General features: G+C 39.1%; 1 protein-coding gene across 1 annotated transcript in view; it reads left to right on the forward strand.

The window, feature by feature from the left end:
• The first annotated feature begins 8195 nt into the window (after nt 1-8195).
• Nucleotides 8196-19207, forward strand: part of LOC114662099 (interleukin-13 receptor subunit alpha-1-like) — an 87735-nt gene continuing 76723 nt past the window's right edge. Inside the window, exons 1-3 of the mRNA XM_028815430.2 lie at nt 8196-8446; nt 17619-17743; nt 17840-17984. Coding sequence (XP_028671263.2) covers nt 8377-8446; nt 17619-17743; nt 17840-17984 — 340 coding nt within the window. The 5' untranslated portion in view covers nt 8196-8376. The remainder of the gene's footprint in view (nt 8447-17618; nt 17744-17839; nt 17985-19207) is intronic.

The raw sequence follows: 19207 nt of genomic DNA on the forward strand, positions 1-19207 counted from the left end.
TTTAGCTGTATTATGATTACAGAATACAGTATTACAAATCACATACTTGACACTCTTACGTTCATGTATCAGGGAACAGACAACATTAAGAAAGCTGGCAATAAAATTGTGACTTTAAAGAGTCTATTGGCTGTCTCTACATGTTATCAATGTTAAATGTAAGAAACACAGTTATCATAGTGCTAATAGTAAACTTTCAATTATTATTTTTATAATGAAGTCTACTAAGTTAAATGATCTGTGAAGAGCAAATATTATGCCTTTAAAAGAGTAATAATTTTGCAGTTTTTGTGCACCTGTTAATCAGGGTATTCAATTATTTGACTTAATTGGATCTTTATTACTATTTGGATTTTAAATACCTCTTTAAGATAATCAAATATGTGTTTATTATAATACATATTATTTATGCAAAAGTGACATTTAGAGATTAAAACTTGACAGATGTTTGTAGTTCATATCTCATTGAGCCTCCATTTGACTCCATCAGGTCCTAGTGGTCTGCTAAACACGTCAGCCTGTCTTTAGGGTCTCTGAGATTGGAGGAGGTCAGGAGTCCAACTGTACAGCAGGCACTGATGGGCATCAGTATCACGACTGGTAACAAGATAGAGATGGCAGATAGTTCAGCTGGATATCAACCTATATGACTACCTAAGCAAACAGCATATTAAGAGCACACAGAGTCTGTATACTCCAGTATGGCCCTGATATAACCACCTGTACAGCTGTAAACGACTCCATTTTACTGGTCATTTTAGCACACACTACACTGAGTCTGTCTAATCTTAACCATTAAATAATTCAATCTGAAAAACTGGAAATTTAGCTGCTCAAATGAAGTAAAGGAACCCTTTTTAATGAGAGTATAGTATCAAGTCAATGAAACGTCTGGACTATTGATCTGGTCAGTTAAGCAGCAGAGGGGCTTGTTAATCAGTTTCAGCTGCTTTGGTGCACTAGAGGGGCAACACTGAGACGACCCCCCAAAACAGGAATGAATGGTTTAACAGGTGGAGGGAAGCCACTGACATTTTTAAATCCTAATCTGTTTTGTCACTTGTTTTGCATTTGGCTGCGGTCAGTGTCAGTACTAGTGGCATGAGGCCATACCTGGACCCTACAGAGCTGGCATAGGTAGTCCAACTTCTCCAGGATGGCACATCAATACCATGTGCCATTGTCAGAAGGTTTGCTGTGTCTCCCAGCACAGTCTCAAGGGCATGGAGGAGATTCCGGGAGACAGGCAGTTCTTCTAGGAAAGCTGGACAGGGCCTCTCGTAGAAGGTCCTTAACCCATCAGCAGGACCCACTGGTATCTGCTCCTTTGAGCAAGGAGGACCAGGATGAGCACTGCCTGAGCCTACAAAATGACCTCCAGCAGGTAGGCCACTGGTGTGAATGTCTCTGACCAAATAATCAGATACAGACTTCATGACGGTGGCCTGAGGGCCCAATGTCCTCTAGTGGGCACCGTGCAGCTCAATTGGCATTTGCCATAGAGTACCAGAATTGTCAGGTCCACCACTGGCACCCTGTGCTTTTCACAGATGAGAAAAGGTTCACCCTGAGCACATGTGACAGACGTGAAAGGGTCTGGAGAACATTATGCTGCTTGTGACATCGTTCAGCATGACTGATTTGGTGGTGGGTCAGTGATGGTATATCTGGGGGAGCATATCCATGGAGGAACGCACAGACCTCTACAAGCTAGACAATGGCACATTGACTGCTGTTACATATCGGGATAAAATCCTTGGACCCATTGTCAGACCCTACGCTGGTTCCTCCTGGTGCACGACAATGCCCGTCCAGGAGCACAGTGATGCCCTGGTCCATATCTGGAGGAGATTCCCCAGGACACCATCCGTTGTCTCATTAGGATGTTGTCAGGCAGGGGAAGGGGGAGGGGGGGTCGGATGGCAGCATACAAACTACTGAGTACAATTTGGAGTTGCTGCAATGAAATTTTGGCAAAATGGAGTCGTTTGCCTGCCTGCTGCATCATTTTTTCCTCTTTGATTTTCAGGGTGTCTTTGAATTCAGCCCTCTCTCTGTAGGTTGATCATTTTCATTTCCATCCTTTCGTTCCTAACACATCGTCATATCAGTTCAAAGGAGTAGAGATAGCCAGCAGGATTTTTTTCCCATTGAGATCTGATGTGTTTTCAAAGTGTTCCTTTAATTTTTTTTGAGCAGTTCATTATACAGTGGTGTGAAAAACTATTTGCCCCCTTCCTGATTTCTTATTCTTTTGCATGTTTGTCACACAAAATGTTTCTGATCATCAAACACATTTAACCATTAGTCAAATATAACACAAGTAAACACAAAATGCAGTTTTTAAATGATGGTTTTTATTATTTAGGGAGAAAAAAAATCCAAACCTACATGGCCCTGTGTGAAAAAGTAATTGCCCCCTTGTTAAAAAATAACCTAACTGTGGTGTATCACACCTGAGTTCAATTTCCGTAGCCACCCCCAGGCCTGATTACTGCCACACCTGTTTCAATCAAGAAATCACTTAAATAGGAGCTGCCTGACACAGAGAAGTAGACCAAAAGCACCTCAAAAGCTAGACATCATGCCAAGATCCAAAGAAATTCAGGAACAAATGAGAACAGAAGTAATTGAGATCTATCAGTCTGGTAAAGGTTATAAAGCCATTTCTAAAGCTTTGGGACTCCAGCGAACCACAGTGAGAGCCATTATCCACAAATGGCAAAAACATGGAACAGTGGTGAACCTTCCCAGGAGTGGCCGGCCGACCAAAATTACCCCAAGAGCGCAGAGACGACTCATCCGAGAGGTCACAAAAGACCCCAGGACAACGTCTAAAGAACTGCAGGCCTCACTTGCCTCAATTAAGGTCAGTGTTCACGACTCCACCATAAGAAAGAGACTGGGCAAAAACGGCCTGCATGGCAGATTTCCAAGACGCAAACCACTGTTAAGCAAAAAGAACATTAGGGCTCGTCTCAATTTTGCTAAGAAACATCTCAATGATTGCCAAGACTTTTGGGAAAATACCTTGTGGACTGATGAGTCAAAAGTTGAACTTTTTGGAAGGCAAATGTCCCGTTACATCTGGCGTAAAAGGAACACAGCATTTCAGAAAAAGAACATCATACCAACAGTAAAATATGGTGGTGGTAGTGTGATGGTCTGGGGTTGTTTTGCTGCTTCAGGACCTGGAAGGCTTGCTGTGATAGACGGAACCATGAATTCTACTGTCTACCAAAAAATCCTGAAGGAGAATGTCCGGCCATCTGTTCGTCAACTCAAGCTGAAGCGATCTTGGGTGCTGCAACAGGACAATGACCCAAAACACACCAGCAAATCCACCTCTGAATGGCTGAAGAAAAACAAAATGAAGACTTTGGAGTGGCCTAGTCAAAGTCCTGACCTGAATCCAATTGAAATGCTATGGCATGACCTTAAAAAGGCGGTTCATGCTAGAAAACCCTCAAATAAAGCTGAATTACAACAATTTTGCAAAGATGAGTGGGCCAAAATTCCTCCAGAGCGCTGTAAAAAACTCATTGCAAGTTATCGCAAATGCTTGATTGCAGTTATTGCTGCTAAGGGTGGCCCAACCAGTTATTAGGTTCAGGGGGCAATTACTTTTTCACACAGGGCCATGTAGGTTTGGATTTTTTTTTCTCCCTAAATAATAAAAACCACCATTTACAAACTGCATTTTGTGTTTACTTGTGTTATATTTGACTAATGGTTAAATGTGTTTGATGATCAGAAACATTTTGTGTGACAAACATGCAAAAGAATAAGAAATCAGGAAGGGGGCAAATAGTTTTTCACACCACTGTATATATATACACACACACACACTTAATGTCAAGACCTTAGAATTACGAGGTTCTAGTTGTGAGTTATGGATTTTCAGTTAAAGACAATGCAAGTTTTATTGAAAATGTGACTCCTAAATAAAGATAAGTAAGACCCTTATTGTTGTAGATTATGTTTGTAAGTGAACAAGAAAGTCTTGATCAGGATGCTCAGTTTCCAAGCTATAGGATTACCGGTGAGTCCAGCAAAGTGCCATTTGTAGACGGTGTTAATACAAGTGGAAGCTCTGCTCAAATCTATCAATTCTAGTTGTGTTAATACACGAGTTGATTGGGGCAGCACAAATTAAAACAAAGTATTATTAATAATTATTCAGTATAAATTGTACAACCATTTCAAGAAATATTTACAATTAACAATAATGATGGGTCAGTTGAACTGAAAGAAAAAATCTTCTTTGTGCATTCTAACAAACAGACTGATCGGGGAATATACTAAAACCTGCCCACTTCTATATATTATATATAAATAATATGTAATGAGGATAGACATGTTTGCTTGTAATGTTCAAAAAAAAGTAATAAAACTGTACAATGCAGTTATAAAAGTTAAAGAAAAAATGCAGATGGCATGAATTGGCTAAAAACAGATACACAGACAATCAAATATGCAGAACTTAATCAACAAAAAGTGTCCTTTATTATTTACATCAATAGTTAAATCAAATATACACAACTCTATTATGCACAGTCAGTTTAACACTCAGAAATAAAAAAGGCCAAAGACAAATAAAGCAAGTGACGCGTTTATTAGAGGAGTGGCTGAGATGGAATCCTAAATTGAGATGCCTCAGTGATGCTGTCTGTCCTTGTACTCCAACAGTTGAAGCTCAAGTTTGTCAAACTCTTCGCTCACCTTAAAAAGAAAAAAAAAAAAAGATTTATTTTCACCAATACTAAAAGTGTATTAATGCGTATTTTAAATTTCACTTTAAACAAATATTAGTTTATATTCTTGTCTAAATTCACTACAAGTAAAATGGTATTCTGATTAACAGAAGAATGGTGCTGAAAGTAAAAAGAAAGGACCATCTGCTCCCAACACCACATGACGTCCCACTCACCGTCTGCTGGTCCATCAATGAACAGACCTTCTGCCTCTGGTAAAGAAATCCTCTCAACTGTTCCTCAAGCTTTAATAATAGCCAATCACAAAAAAAGAAACAGAGAAGATGTCACTCATAGAGATACTTTCTGTACTCAATAGAGACTCACTAAAGCCAAATCAGCACATCCAGAATGATGTGAACTCTGTCAATCTTTTAAAAAGTACCTACAGCTCTTGACAGCACTTCATCAGGTAGTTGTGGAGGACATCTGTCTGCTCCTCATCTTCTACTGTATAGAGGTCATTACCCAGTGACCTTTAGGATGTTCATCGTTTTTAAACCATTTGGATGACACCTTTTCAGATACAACAGCCTGTTGGACAAGCAAATACAAGAGTTTGGTGCTATAAAGTCATCATAGCTCTCTGCTACTAGATAGATTGCAATAACAAATTTTTACTTGTTAACTGAACTAAGTTACCAGCAAGTGGTCATCTGCTCCATGGCTTTTTATGATGAACTCCAACAGTTTTTATGTTGAGTCCTCCTGGAGGCCCTGCTGATCTCTGCAGCCTCATAAACCTGAGCCCCTTGTTCACGAGTCAGCTGCCCTTCTGCAGCCACACAGCCACTGTGGAGACACACAAATAAATACATCAGACTGTCACATGAAATATTTGTCTTGTGCAAGCTATCTGGTTTTGGTTTGAACACTCCTGTTTTCTCATAAAAATGGACACTTTGGAATAAAGTTCAAACCTTGAGAATTACTCTGTGATTCACTACAAAAACTCTCGTTCATGGTTATCTCAATAGTTTTTTAGAATACATCCATTATTTCAGAGTATTATGTATACCCCAATCTGGACACTACCTAAATGATACGCAAGTCACAGACTCGTCATCCTAAGATAAAAAGGATAAATACAGTGCTCTCCATTATTACTTGCATTATTAGTAAGAAAGGTTACAAAAAAAAAAAATCCCTGTTTGCTGAAGAAATGTCACCTTGCACTGAAAACATTTGAAACATCAGACTTTTAATTGAAACAATTTCATTCAAAGAAAAACAAAGCCCTCATCAAGAAATAAATATTTTTAAAATTAACATTTTTATAAGGGGTGTCATTAATAGTGGAGGGCAAGTTAAATGAATGCCACAATTAAAGGTATGCCACACATGAAGAAAAAAAAAAAAAAAAAAATTATATATATATATATATATATATATATATATATATATATATATATCCATCCATCCATCCATTTTCCAACCCGCTGAATCCGAACACAGGGTCACGGGGGTCTGCTGGAGCCAATCCCAGCCAACACAGGGCACAAGGCAGGGAACCAATCCTGGGCAGGGTGCCAACCCACCGCAGTATATATATATATATATATATATATATATATATATATATATATATATATATATATATATATATATATATATATTATCTGCATCTTTAAAAGACTGACAGTAAAAAAGGGTTCCTCCATAGTCAGATAAAGAGCATACTGAGAGAGAATAAAAGAAAAAGTACTGAAATCATACACAATCTAAACACAAATGTAAAGTTACATAAAACTTTGTTAATATTCACATACCATCAACATGTCTACTCCACAGTCTACTGAACCAGCAGGGATGTCCTAGGAAAAGACACATGTGAAAGTCAAACACTACAAGTGAATTACAATTTTAAGAAATGGGTGTTTACAATTTACTTTATTTTTCATCAGCATCCAATTTTCAGAAAATATTCTTGTAGCAAGCTGGCTGAAAGGAAAAAAAATTATAAATGTCACTTGTAAATAAATTGAAAGGGCTCTGTGCACATCGCGACTGTCAGTCTGGCTCACATATAATTTACTGGCACACTGCCCATTGCAGGAAAGTCTTTTAACAGTTTAGAAATAGCAGGTATCATCTGCACAAAACTACCATGAAATTCTATTAAAATTGACGGTACAAAAACATCGCAGATTATTTGGTATTACAATTTAGACATATTACTCGAACATAAGGAGCTAAACTGAAAAAAAAAAGATAATATCGTGCACCACTGCAGTCAATCTGAACTTTATCAAAAGCCTACTTCACGACAGAATAACTAATCAAGCGTTTCCTAGATGCTTGTAAAAGTTTTTTTTTCGTCTTCCATGCACAGACGAGGAGTTCTCGTGAAACTTGCCTTGTGGAATTTGAGGAGTTGACGGTACCGCTGAGTGCCGGTCCACTTCAAGCACTGAATATAAATCAATTACTACAGCGAAAATGATTATTAATACAAACATAAAGGTTCACGGTACAAACATAACCATGCAAAACGAAGTTATTAAAAATACGAAAAAAACTGCAACTTTCAGACGTTTTCATTTCGAAGCACACTTACTTCCATTGTCAAAAATACAAGCAATTAGTTTCGTCACTTCTTCTTCTTTTGTCTAATGGAGTTTCATCACCTCAGCTTCTTTTTTTTGTCTCTTTTCGTTTAATGGAGCTTCGCCGCTTAATAAAACGGCAGGTTATTTAAGAGATAACTCTATAAGGCGGAACATCAAAGCGGTAGGGATCACGAAATGTGAAATGTTTGGTTACAGTTACACTTGATAGACAACTTCAAACGTTGATAATTGGACAGGTGAGTTTTTGATTGTCATAGAGTAACAATAATCTCATTCGTTGAAATTCTGAATTAGCCAATACTATCCACTTGCATTTACAGTTATCCCGCCTTCAGATCCGCCCATAATGTCTCCGGTCTGCAGCAATACCCTTCCTGAGAGTGGCCAACAGAGTGAAGATGCCAATGACGTCATGGCACCATCCATGACCATCATTATCCGAAAGTGCATTTCATTCGATTTAACAGTTTGGTTTGGGTGTTGAAACTTTGCCTGTATATTTATAATTAATCCTTGTGTAATTAAATTTTTCACCGTCAACACACGTAAGTGTACAACAGTTATGTTTCCTACTGAAGGCATAAGTAAAATTGCAAATGTTACGTTAATTGCTTTCATTTAAAACAGACGTTTTATTCTTCTTTTACAGCTCATTATTCCTCCTACTGCACGTCAACACATATAACTTCAAGCCATCGTTCAAAACAAAATATTTAAAGATTAACGAAAATTTTTACTTATGACGTATGTCATTTTCCTTCACTCTGTTGGAAGACAGGACGTGATCTTGAGTATGAAGTGATCAAATACTAGGAATACGCCTGGAGCCTCAAAGTGTCTCCTCCTCAGCAAGACGGGGGCGTGCTGGGTTTAGTTACTACTTGTTTCCGCAATATACGCACTTCCTCGTTTCGTAAAGTCGTCATAGCTTTGTGAAGTTAGGATGAATATTTTACAGCCAATGTTTTGATTTTAATCAAACGTCTTCGTTATAATTAGTACGGAGTGTCCTATGATAAGAAAAAGAAATCGGGATTGTATCTTTCAAGATCATGCCTTTTACAAGCTACTTTGCGTTGTTCTGTTCTGTTGCTGCCTCGCTCCACGCATATTCCCATGCAGGTAGTGTTAACAGCTTTGTTTTTTTCTTATTTATGTTGTTATTATATGAGTACACACACTATATAGGTATACATAGAGATTATTTTATGTTACCATTATGTTAAAGTTAGAAAGGTTTAAAACGGTGAAGAGAAAAGTGATTTTTGTGATATTTTACTGACAGGCTTGATAAACGATAATAAATGTATTTGTAAAATCTCGAGTTAATATCAATTAAAATAAATAATAACTTTGGAGGTATTTCATACTTTTATTCTCATTTGTAATGATGGAATCTTGTTTTGTTATTTCTTTTTATTGTTGATATTTTGCCTAGCTTCGATATGAAAAAAAGTTATTTAACAATTGTAGTTGGGGCTATATTCCACGAAGGGCGCTTATGAAATCGAGACTTTGATGAAAAATTCTCGCGTGAATAAGCTTTGTTGTCCAATCGGGACTCAACCGGTTCCACGAACGTAAAGTGCTTCTTGTTTATTCAAAACGGGTTTAGGCGCTCTGGTGATTTTTAGGCAGCTCCGAGAACTAGTTGTCGATAGTATTTGTCATACCCATCCATCCATCCATTTCCCAACCCGCTGAATCCGAATACAGAGTCACGGGGGTCTGCTGGAGCCAATCCCAGCCAACACAGGACACAAGGCAGGAACCAATCCTGGGCAGGGTGCCAACCCACCGCAGGGCACACACAAACACACCCACACACCAAGCACACACTAGGGCCAATTTAGAATCGCCAATCCACCTAACCGGCATGTCTTTGGACTGTGGGAGGAAACCGGAGCGCCCGGAGGAAACCCACGCAGATATGGGGAGAACATGCAAACTCCACGCAGGGAGGACCCGGGAAGCGAATCCAGGTCCCCAGATCTCCCAACTGCGAGGCAGCAGCACTACCCACTGCGCCACCGTGCCGCCCTATTTGTCATACCCTATAAAGCAAAGGGGAGAATGTAATATCTCCAGGTTGAGTACCTTTGACTTTAATTTTGGAACTGATGGGATGTATGGTTTATAATGGGAGTTCTTGTAAAAGTTTCGTTTTATGTAATTTGCATAAAATAGGGAAAGCTTGTAATAGAGACAGCGGCAGTCTTTTCAGCAGATATATATAATCAGTAACAGAAAAAAATGTGCCTGCTATTAAGAAAGCTAGGGAGGCTGCTCGGCTATCTAGCAGACCATTCTATTGCCTAATTACAATATGGGTGTGAATTTGTTCATGGCATAATTAAATGTTAATGGAATTATTCAAATTTAAAAAAATCCTTTGTATTGTCCAAGTTGATTATTAAATGTACTTGTTTGTGAATGTCATACTTCAAGACATGTAATCAATATTGAATATTTATTGGCAGTGTGAAGCCTGTTTGACAACAAGAGAAAATTATATGCAGGTACATACTTAAGAATTACTAGGATATGCATTTTTAAGCAAACATCTAATAAGCTTGAGGGTCATTGCCATTTAAAAGGACTTACCTGTTCACTGATGCTATGAAATGATTCGTATTTCATATACTAAACATCTAATAAGCTTGAGGATGCCATTATTTGTACACAAGTACAGTCTCTTACACATATGTTTGGGAAGCCTAAAGTACAATATCTAGTGTCACTGATACAACTTTGTATTAAAGCAATTTACATAGATTCATTTTTTATATAAGATTCATATTTGTTATGAACAATTCTGAGTTCCCTTATTGATTGTATTTTCAAGAAATGCACACATCTTATATGATACTAAGCTTAATATAACCCAGTTCCAGACAAAGGAAAAAAAGATATACAGGTACAGCTTATTCTTTCGACAGGCGGATCGGTGCGGCATCCACAGTAATGTGGGCTCTGCATCAGTCTGTCGTGGTGAAAAAGGAGCTGAGCCGCAAGGCGAAGCTCTCAATTTACCAGTCGATCTATGTTCCTACCCTCACCTATGGTCATGAGCTATGGGTAGTGACTGAAAGAACGAGATCACGAATACAAGCGGCTGAAATGAGTTTCCTCCGCAGGGTGTCTGGGCGTTCCCTTAAAGATAGGCTGAGAAGCTCAGTCATCCGGGAGGGGCTCAGTGTAGAGCCGCTGCTCCTCCGTATCGAGAGGAGTCAGATGAGGTGGCTCGGGCATCTGATCAGGATGCCTCCTGGACACCTCCCTGGTGAGGTGTTCCGGGCACGTCTAACCGGGAGGAGGCTCCGGGGAAGACCCAGGACACGCTGGAAGGACTATGTCTCTTGGCTGGCCTGGGAACACCTTGGGATTCTCCCGGAAGAGCTAGAAGAAGTGGCCGGGGAGAGGGAAGTCTGGGCATCTCTGCTCAAGCTGTTACCCCCGCGACCCGACCTCGGATAAGCAGAAGAGGATGGATGGATGTATGGAGGTACAGCTTATGAGTGGTGGTCTCTTTGGAGGTCAGAAGAGTAATGGTGGAGCAGGTTCTCCCTGAAGTACAGTAATCCCTCCTCCATCGCGGGGGTTGCGTTCCAGAGCCACCCGCGAAATAAGAAAATCCGGGAAGTAGAAACCATATGTTTATATGGTTATTTTTATATTGTCACGCTTGGGTCACAGATTTGCGCAGAAACACAGGAGGTTGTAGAGAGACAGGAACGTTATTCAAACACTGCAAACAATCATTTGTCTCTTTTTCAAAAGTTTAAACTGTGCTCCATGACAAGACAGAGATGACAGTTCCGTTTCACAATTAAAAGAATGCAAACATATCTTCCTTTTCAAAGGAGTGCGCGTCAGGAGCACAGAATGTCAGAAAGATAGAGAAAAGCAAACAAATCAATAGGGCTGTTTGGCTTTTAAGTATGCGAAGCACTGCGGCACAAAGCTGTTGAAGGCGGCAGCTCACACCCCCTCCGTCAGGAGCAGACAAAGAGAGAGACAGAGAAAAACAAACAAGCAAAAATCAATACGTGCCCTTCGAGCTTTTAAGTATGCGAAGCACCGTGCAGCATGTCGCTTCACTAAGCAGCTGCACAGAAGGTAGCAACGTGAAGATAATCTTTCAGCATTTTTAGACGAGCGTCCGTATCGTCTAGGTGTGCGAACAGCCCCCCTGCTCAATCCCCCTACGTCAGGATCAGAGAAAGTCAGCGCAAGAGAGAGAGAGAGAAAAGTACGTTGGGTAGCTTCTCAGCCATCTGCCAATAGCGTCCCTTGTATGAAATCAACTGGGCAAACCAACTGAGGAAGCATGTACCAGAAATTAAAAGACCCATTGTCCGCAGAAATCCGCAAACCAGCAAAAAATCCGCGATATATATTTAAACATGCTTACATATAAAATCCGCGATAGAGTGAAGCCGCGAAAGGCGAAGCGCAATATAGCGAGGGATCACTGTAATTGTTTTTTTTAATTTCCTAGTTCTTTTCTCTGTTTCAGATGACACTGGTATTAGGTGTGTATTTAGTGAAGAAGACAACTGAGGAACTATAAGGCATTTGTTTCTCAAGCTACACGCTCTGAAATTTCAATTTTTATCTATGTCCCTAATTCTTTTTCTTTCTCAGTGGCACTAACAACAACATTTATTTATATAGCATGTTTTCATACAAATAATGTAGCTCAAAGTGCTTTACATGATGAAGAAAAGAGAAAAAAAAGACAAAGTAAGAATTAAAATAAGACAACACTAATTAACATAGAATAAGAGTAAGGTCCGATGGCCAGGGAGGACAGAAAAAACAAAAAAACTCCAGATGGCTGGAGAAAAAAATTAAATCTGCAGGGGTTCCAGACCATGAGACCGCCCAGCTCCCTCTGGGCATTCTACCTAACATAAATGAACAGTCCTTTGTATTCTCTTCCATACTAGTTTGATTGTCCTAATAAGTGCGCATGTGGATAACATAAAAGTAGATGCTGCCCATTGGCATTCAGTTTCATTTGCACCTGTCTCCACTTTTCTGATTAATTGTCAGAATCAGGATGTAATTAACAGAGCAAACCCCTTAGAAAAAATTAATTTAAAGGACAATGAAAAAAAACAGTATTTCGCATTTAAAGCTATGGCAAAAAATCTTTATTACATATAAATCTCACAAAACTGTTATTCTGAATACAGACTAGGAGAAGGATAAAAGTAATATAATTTAACAATGAGATCAGTTAAAAGAAAAAAAAGATTGACTGTGAAACAAAAGCTTGCAGCCACAGGGAGCCCAGGAGTGAACTTGATAACCCATGGTCTAGCTGTGCATGTCCCTTTCTGCACATGAGCACATACCTGTAGTGATTCACTCACTCAAATTGGCCCAAGTGGTTTAAGGCCCCCAAAATGGTCAGTAAAGCAGTCTGGAATCTCCACCAGACTGCCCAGCAGGGGTGCACACGTAGGCACCCTGAGATGGCAGGCTGGCTTTAGCCTACACTGGGGCCAAAATACATCTCTAAATCAAAGTTCCAAAATATATTTTTAAATGTTCCAGTTACATCAAAAATGTCCCACTAAACAAGGGATGATCACAAAGCCTTGGTTAGGAGACAGAAGAGGAAAATGAAGAATCATTATAAATAAAAGACTGAAAAAATGCTCAGTACAGCAACAGAAAATTCAAAGGGCAGAAAGACACAAAAGGAGTTGCCTAAAAATCGGGCAATCCAGTAACAAACTGAAATCCAATACAGAATCCAAAAAGAGTGATCAAAATACAAACAAAAAGGTCAAACATCCAGTAATCCAATAGTAACTATTTGCAAAAAGAAAAAAGCACATGCTAACCCTCAGTGCATACAATCAATATACTGCATTTAACTGCCTGTTTCCTCAGCTTTTACAGGGCTGGGTACAGTCCCTAAAGGGAAATGGACAGATGGCCCCACCGCTCGAGAAGCCATCCACAATAAATAAAGACCATGGTAGAACAGATTTTCACACGTAGCAACTAAATAATAAATAAAACTGACAAAATGCATAACTGTATAAAGAATAAGCATAAATAACAATATAAATCGTAATATTTATAGAATTTAAAAGTAACAAAAAGGCATAGAAAAAGAATTTAAACATAAGCCCTGGAGGTCACCTTGGCTTAAATATAACAAGACCAAAACAGAACTCTAAAAGCTGTAGCAGTTTACCATTGAAGATGCCTTTACCAGTCAAAGAAAATATGAACACAATTTTAAAGAAGCAAAAAGACTTAACAATGCTGTAGCAGTGTTCATATGCATTGACTGAGTTCCGATTTGTGCTGTTGAAATAAAAAAACAGAAATCTTGTTTAACAGCTTGACAGAAAGTAGGGCATGCCAAGGAGGAAACTCTTCTGTCATGCAGAGATTCCAAAATGTGTAAGAAAACAGGTCCTACTACTCATGTATTATAGATATGTGGGCAAGTCGTGCAGTGGATGCATGTTTCTCTGTTACAGTTCAGTTTATTACAGATTCAGGGGATATTCAGTCTTGGTGTCTGGGATGTCTGTTTTGCTATAATGTTCATCTTCCAGTAATCAAACAAGCTATAGGGCTAGATTGTGTGCCATCTTCTCAGTCAAGGGTTAGGAAGACGACTTGTGCTTTCTCCTGATTAAACAAAATAACAAGGCCTTTAAAGGAAAAGTAGAAAGTTCTTCACCCCCCAGAGCAAAATTCAATTCAAGATTACATCCATCTAGTGGGATTCATTCTTTGAAATGGTGGACCACTTTTGTGAAGTTGTCTTTGCAGCTTATCTGTAAAGAGGAATAACTGCCACTTGATGCCCAATGATGCAAGCATCACCACATATGAAACCTTAAAAGATGTCCTGGACCCACTACATAGATTTACTGATGCCCTGAGTGGAGAAAAGGAGACCGCACTGTTTTCTTTAATCTTTAAAGTTAGGCCTTTAATTTTGATTTTTTACTTTGCAAGTTGCAGAAAATTTAAAGAGGTAGGGAGGTAGATACAGAAAATGAGGAGTAGCAAAATTTTCAGTTTTCAAAAAGGTGCATAACAGGACTGTATTTCTCATTATATTAATTGGGAAAAGTAATACTTCATATCCAATTTATCCCATACCAAAGCTTGCTGCTCCAAATACCAGCTAAACATTTAAAAACACATGTATAACAGTCTAACAAGGTACAGTATGTTAAGCAATAAAAAATATGCCAATTTTATAATTAACACTGAATGAGTCAGTAAATGCTTGCTGTATGTTTTTGACTGGACTAAAGATGGACTTCACTGTTTGTATACAGTGATCCCTCGCTATATCGCGCTTCGCCTTTCGCGGCTTCACTCCATCGTGGATTTTATATGTAAGCATATTTAAATATATATCGCGGATTTTTCGCTGCTTCGCGGGTTTCTGTGGACAATGGGTCTTTTAATTTCTGGTACATGCTTCCTCAGTTGGTTTGCCCAGTTGATTTCATACAAGGGACGCTATTGGCAGATGGCTGAGAAGCTACCCAACTTACTTTCTCTCTCTCTCTCTCTTGCGCTGACGTAGGGGGGTGTGAGCAGGGGGGCTGTTCGCACACCTAGACGATAGGGACGTTGCTACCTTCTGTGTGCAGCTGCTTCCTGAAGGACATGCTGCACGGTGCTTCGCATACTTAAAAGCTCAAAGGGCACGTATTGATTTTTGACTTTGTTTTTCTCTGGCTCTCTCTCTCTCCCTGCTCCTGACGGAGGGGGTGTGAGCTGCCGCCTTCAACAGCTTTGTACTGGCGGTGCTTCGCATACTTAAAAGCCAAACAGTCCTATTGATTTTTTTTTTGACTGCTTGCTTTGTTCTCTCTCTCCTGACGCGCACTCCTTTGAAAAGGAAGATATGTTTGCATTCTTTTAATTGTGAGACGGAACTGTCATCTCTGTCTTGTCATGGAGCACAGTTTAAACTTTTGAAAAAGAGACAAATGTTTGTTTGCAGTGTTTGAATAACGTTCCTGTCTCTCTACAACCTCCTGTGTTTCTGCGCAAATCTGTGACCCAAGCATGACAATATAAAAATAACCATATAAACATATGGTTTCTACTTCGCGGATTTTCTTATTTCGCGGGTGGCTCTGGAACGCAACCCCCGCGATGGAGGAGGGATTACTGTATTCGATAACCTGAAGGCTATCTGCAGACTTGGATGGGGTTAGATAAAAAAAGTGTAAAATTGGAGGCCGTGTACCCTTGTAGTTTCTTTGTGTTTCAAACTAGATAAAAAGGCACCCATTAAAGCAAGTGTGATGGTGCAGGCCCGCTCCAGGCTCCCTGTTCCCCACACTGTCGATAACATAACCAAATAAGCTGGCAGATGGGGACAAATCACACACAGAGCAAGGGGATGGTGTAAAGGTGCTAAGTGCTTTTATTAAAAATAAATCAAAACAAAACAGTGTCCAAATAAATAGTGCAGTGCTTCAAAAATCCATAGATAAATAATCCATAAAAATAAGGTGAAAAGTGGGGGATAAAATCACAATAAATAAATCCTTTAAAAGCAGTGGCTAAAAACACAGTCACTGGATCCTTAATATTCTCTTCAGAAAAGGATGATCACAGCCCACCTCCTTCTTCGTCTCCCCGGCTCAACCATAACTCATGCAGCCGGCAGATACTCGGCAGCCACGATCTTCATCCCTAACCCCTGTCTTGGGTACCTCATTCCAGTGCTGCCAGACTGTCCAAGGTCGGCTCTCCTCCTGTCATCCTTCACACACCTGCAGTCGTACCTCAGATCCATGGGGAGGTCATCAGCCATGCTCGCCCCACTCCATGTCCTTGTTTCTGTCTTTTTCCTTTTACTCGCACTTCTAATTTTTATGTGGGGACGTGGCACAGGTGTGGCGATTACCAGCTCCCAGCATCAATTATGGACACGTTTGACTCTGCACCTGTGCACTTAAGTGTGGAAACGCCTGCGCCGCATCGTGCCTGGGAACCGCTCCTGTCATGCTACCATGTCCCCTCCCAAAAGCCGCAAGTGTGGTGATTATGTATTTAAAAAGACAGCGGTCAGCCGCGGACCTTACTTTACCACAACAAGAGGTGACATTTTTAGCAAGCAAACGTAAACAAACTGTAGGAGAACAGGGCAGGGCAGCAGCTTATAAACAGCTGAGCAACTACTGCTCACTTGATAACTTGTGATCTTGTGCAGTTTTAAATTGTTTATACCCATGAAATTTGAAATTATTGTTCCATGCCAACTCACAGTTCCATTGGGGTGGAACAAAGAGTATGGGTATCAAAACCTGCAAATCACTATGGCTAGAAATTTTACAAGACAGTGGACCATGAGGATTGTCTATACCAATTGCAGCTAACTGAATTGCCATCTTCATATCCCTCACAATTACTTTGAATGCAACTCACTTCATCTTTCAATTTTCTATTGAGTTTAGAATGCCCTACCTCTTGATTGCCTTTATCCCTCCTCCTTTGCATGCTCCTAATCGTCTTCCATCGTGGCATACAAGAGAAGAACACACAATTGGAAGTGCTTATAAGGCATCATAAAATGTTTTAAACTGATTTGACACATACAAAATATCATAAGATTAGGGGCCTTTACATTTAGTATAAAATATGTTGAATTATCCACTAAACATAAACATGTGGGAGGAATAATCAATGCAAACTTTAGGAGCTTATCTAGGCTGTAAATGGACCTCAGGTTGAGAATCCCTGATCTGACAAATCTAAAGTGTTTATTTGCACAAACTTTTTTTCTGTTATTGTCTATACAGACATTTATCTATCTGTTCCCAGTAATTAAAGTATTACTTAAGATTTGCATGTTTGAATCTGGAGAAGAGTTTTTGTGTAACTAGTGGAACATTTTATGTTTTTTACCGCCTAATTGGTTTTATTTTTTTAGTTAGTGTTAGGTACAGTGCAATGTTTTACAAGAATACCTGACTAGAATTTCCACATGAACATCATACTTAGCAGTGATGCAATTTTGTGAGTAACACCCAGTTTCTCACAATGCACACATGCCTTTTTTGGGCAGTTCAGGTACATTAAGAAATCATATTAGAATATTTTCTGATGGTGGTAACATCTTTGAACAGCAGTAAATGATGAGTTGGAATAGTATTTTTTACTAGTCAGTGCCTTAGCATACATACTGTAGAATATTTTCCTCATTTGTTTAGTTTATTAGATTAAAATGCTACTTTTTGCAATAAGATTAATTAACACCATTTTTTCCTTTCTCCACAAACAGTACCACCGCCTTTAAACTTGACATTTTCACTGAGGAATCTTTTCACTGCTAAATGGTCTTGGAGCCCTCCAGCAGGACTGAACAATTCAAACTGTTTAATCGAATATATTTCAGAAGTAAATAAGGTAACAGATTTTCATTATTTTTGATAGCACTTATGATTGTGTGAAACTAGAAATTTCAAGTCAGTTATTTTTTTTTTATTATTTTTTATTTATTAGAATAGTCCTGAATGGACAGTACAGCTATCTCGTGAAGGAGATTTAGACTTGAATAACGGAACAGAATTTCGTGTGAAAGCTTCAAATACATGCCAAAATCATATGGCTGCAGAATGGGCCACAATATTTATACCACCACCCTCAGGTAAGAACAAATATAGTTAAATAACACTGCATCATGTATGCAAGTGAAATACATTTTAGAAAAAAAAGCTGTAATGCACCTTGATAATTTTCAGAGAAGTAACTGAGTTCTTATTAGTTATGTACTATGAGCCTCTTAAGTAACATAGTATGTTACTTACATTTTTTTTCTTATCACAGTATGTGCAAGGGCATGTATTATGTATTTTGTTATATGATCAAATTTTTTTGTATGCTGAGGAATTAAGTAATTTTTTAATATTTTTATTTAATTTGGTTGTTTATCAAAGTTACTGTCTGTGTGTAAATTTGTCTTAAAGCTTTTTTTGCCTATGAAAGCCTTATTACAACAACAGAAAAAAACAACATCTTACAGATGCAAACACCAGTTTTAACATAAAGTTACAAGCCAATTCCCAGCACCCTTCAAACAAACTCCCACCCAACACCTACTACCGTAAACCACCAAACCAGCCCTTGCAAAATGGCATCATCCTCGGCAAGGAGATAGACAGCTAAGGATTAGGGCTGCGGCAAAGTCAGGATAAGACTTTCTGTTGATCCTATCCATAGAGAAGAATTAAAAAAAGGAGAATTCCCAGTGACCAAGAAAGAGTTTTCCATTAGAGGCTAGAACATGATTTGCATCAGTTGTCCTTAAAGCAAATAGCTTCTGCTAGATATCAGAAAGGTGGTGCATAAAGGTTTAGAGGTAGAAAAATTATGAGGGAGAAGAAAAATGTTAATTGAAAATCATTGTCAGAAAATGATATTCACTAGTATAAAACATAGACACTGAAGGGCAATCCCAAAAGATGTGCATCAAGGATAGAAGGTCAGACCACAGGCATATTGTTTGCATATAATGTTATATAAATGGAGAACAAACTTTAACTGGGTTCATTGATAATTTCATGTAAACTTATTAAAACACACTTTGTAAACACATGATATGTGGATGTCAGGCTAAGGATATGAGTAACATCTCTCTATTATAAAAAAAAAATCTTGGTAGGGAGACAAGGCTTGATCTTCTCAGAAGACAATCTGACATCCTGTGAGAGACATTTTAACATCACGCAAGACAAGGCAGTGAGACAGAATGACAGCTGCTGTACAGGCTTTTAAATGATCGACGAGCAGAGCGACAAGCAGAACTAGCATCTTGGCAGAAGCAGCACAAAGCCAGTAGCTGATCCGTCCACTTCTGCTTAGTGTGCGTTC

The sequence above is a fragment of the Erpetoichthys calabaricus genome, chromosome 12 (genome assembly GCF_900747795.2).
Source record: "Erpetoichthys calabaricus chromosome 12, fErpCal1.3, whole genome shotgun sequence".
NCBI classification, from domain to species: domain Eukaryota; kingdom Metazoa; phylum Chordata; class Cladistia; order Polypteriformes; family Polypteridae; genus Erpetoichthys; species Erpetoichthys calabaricus.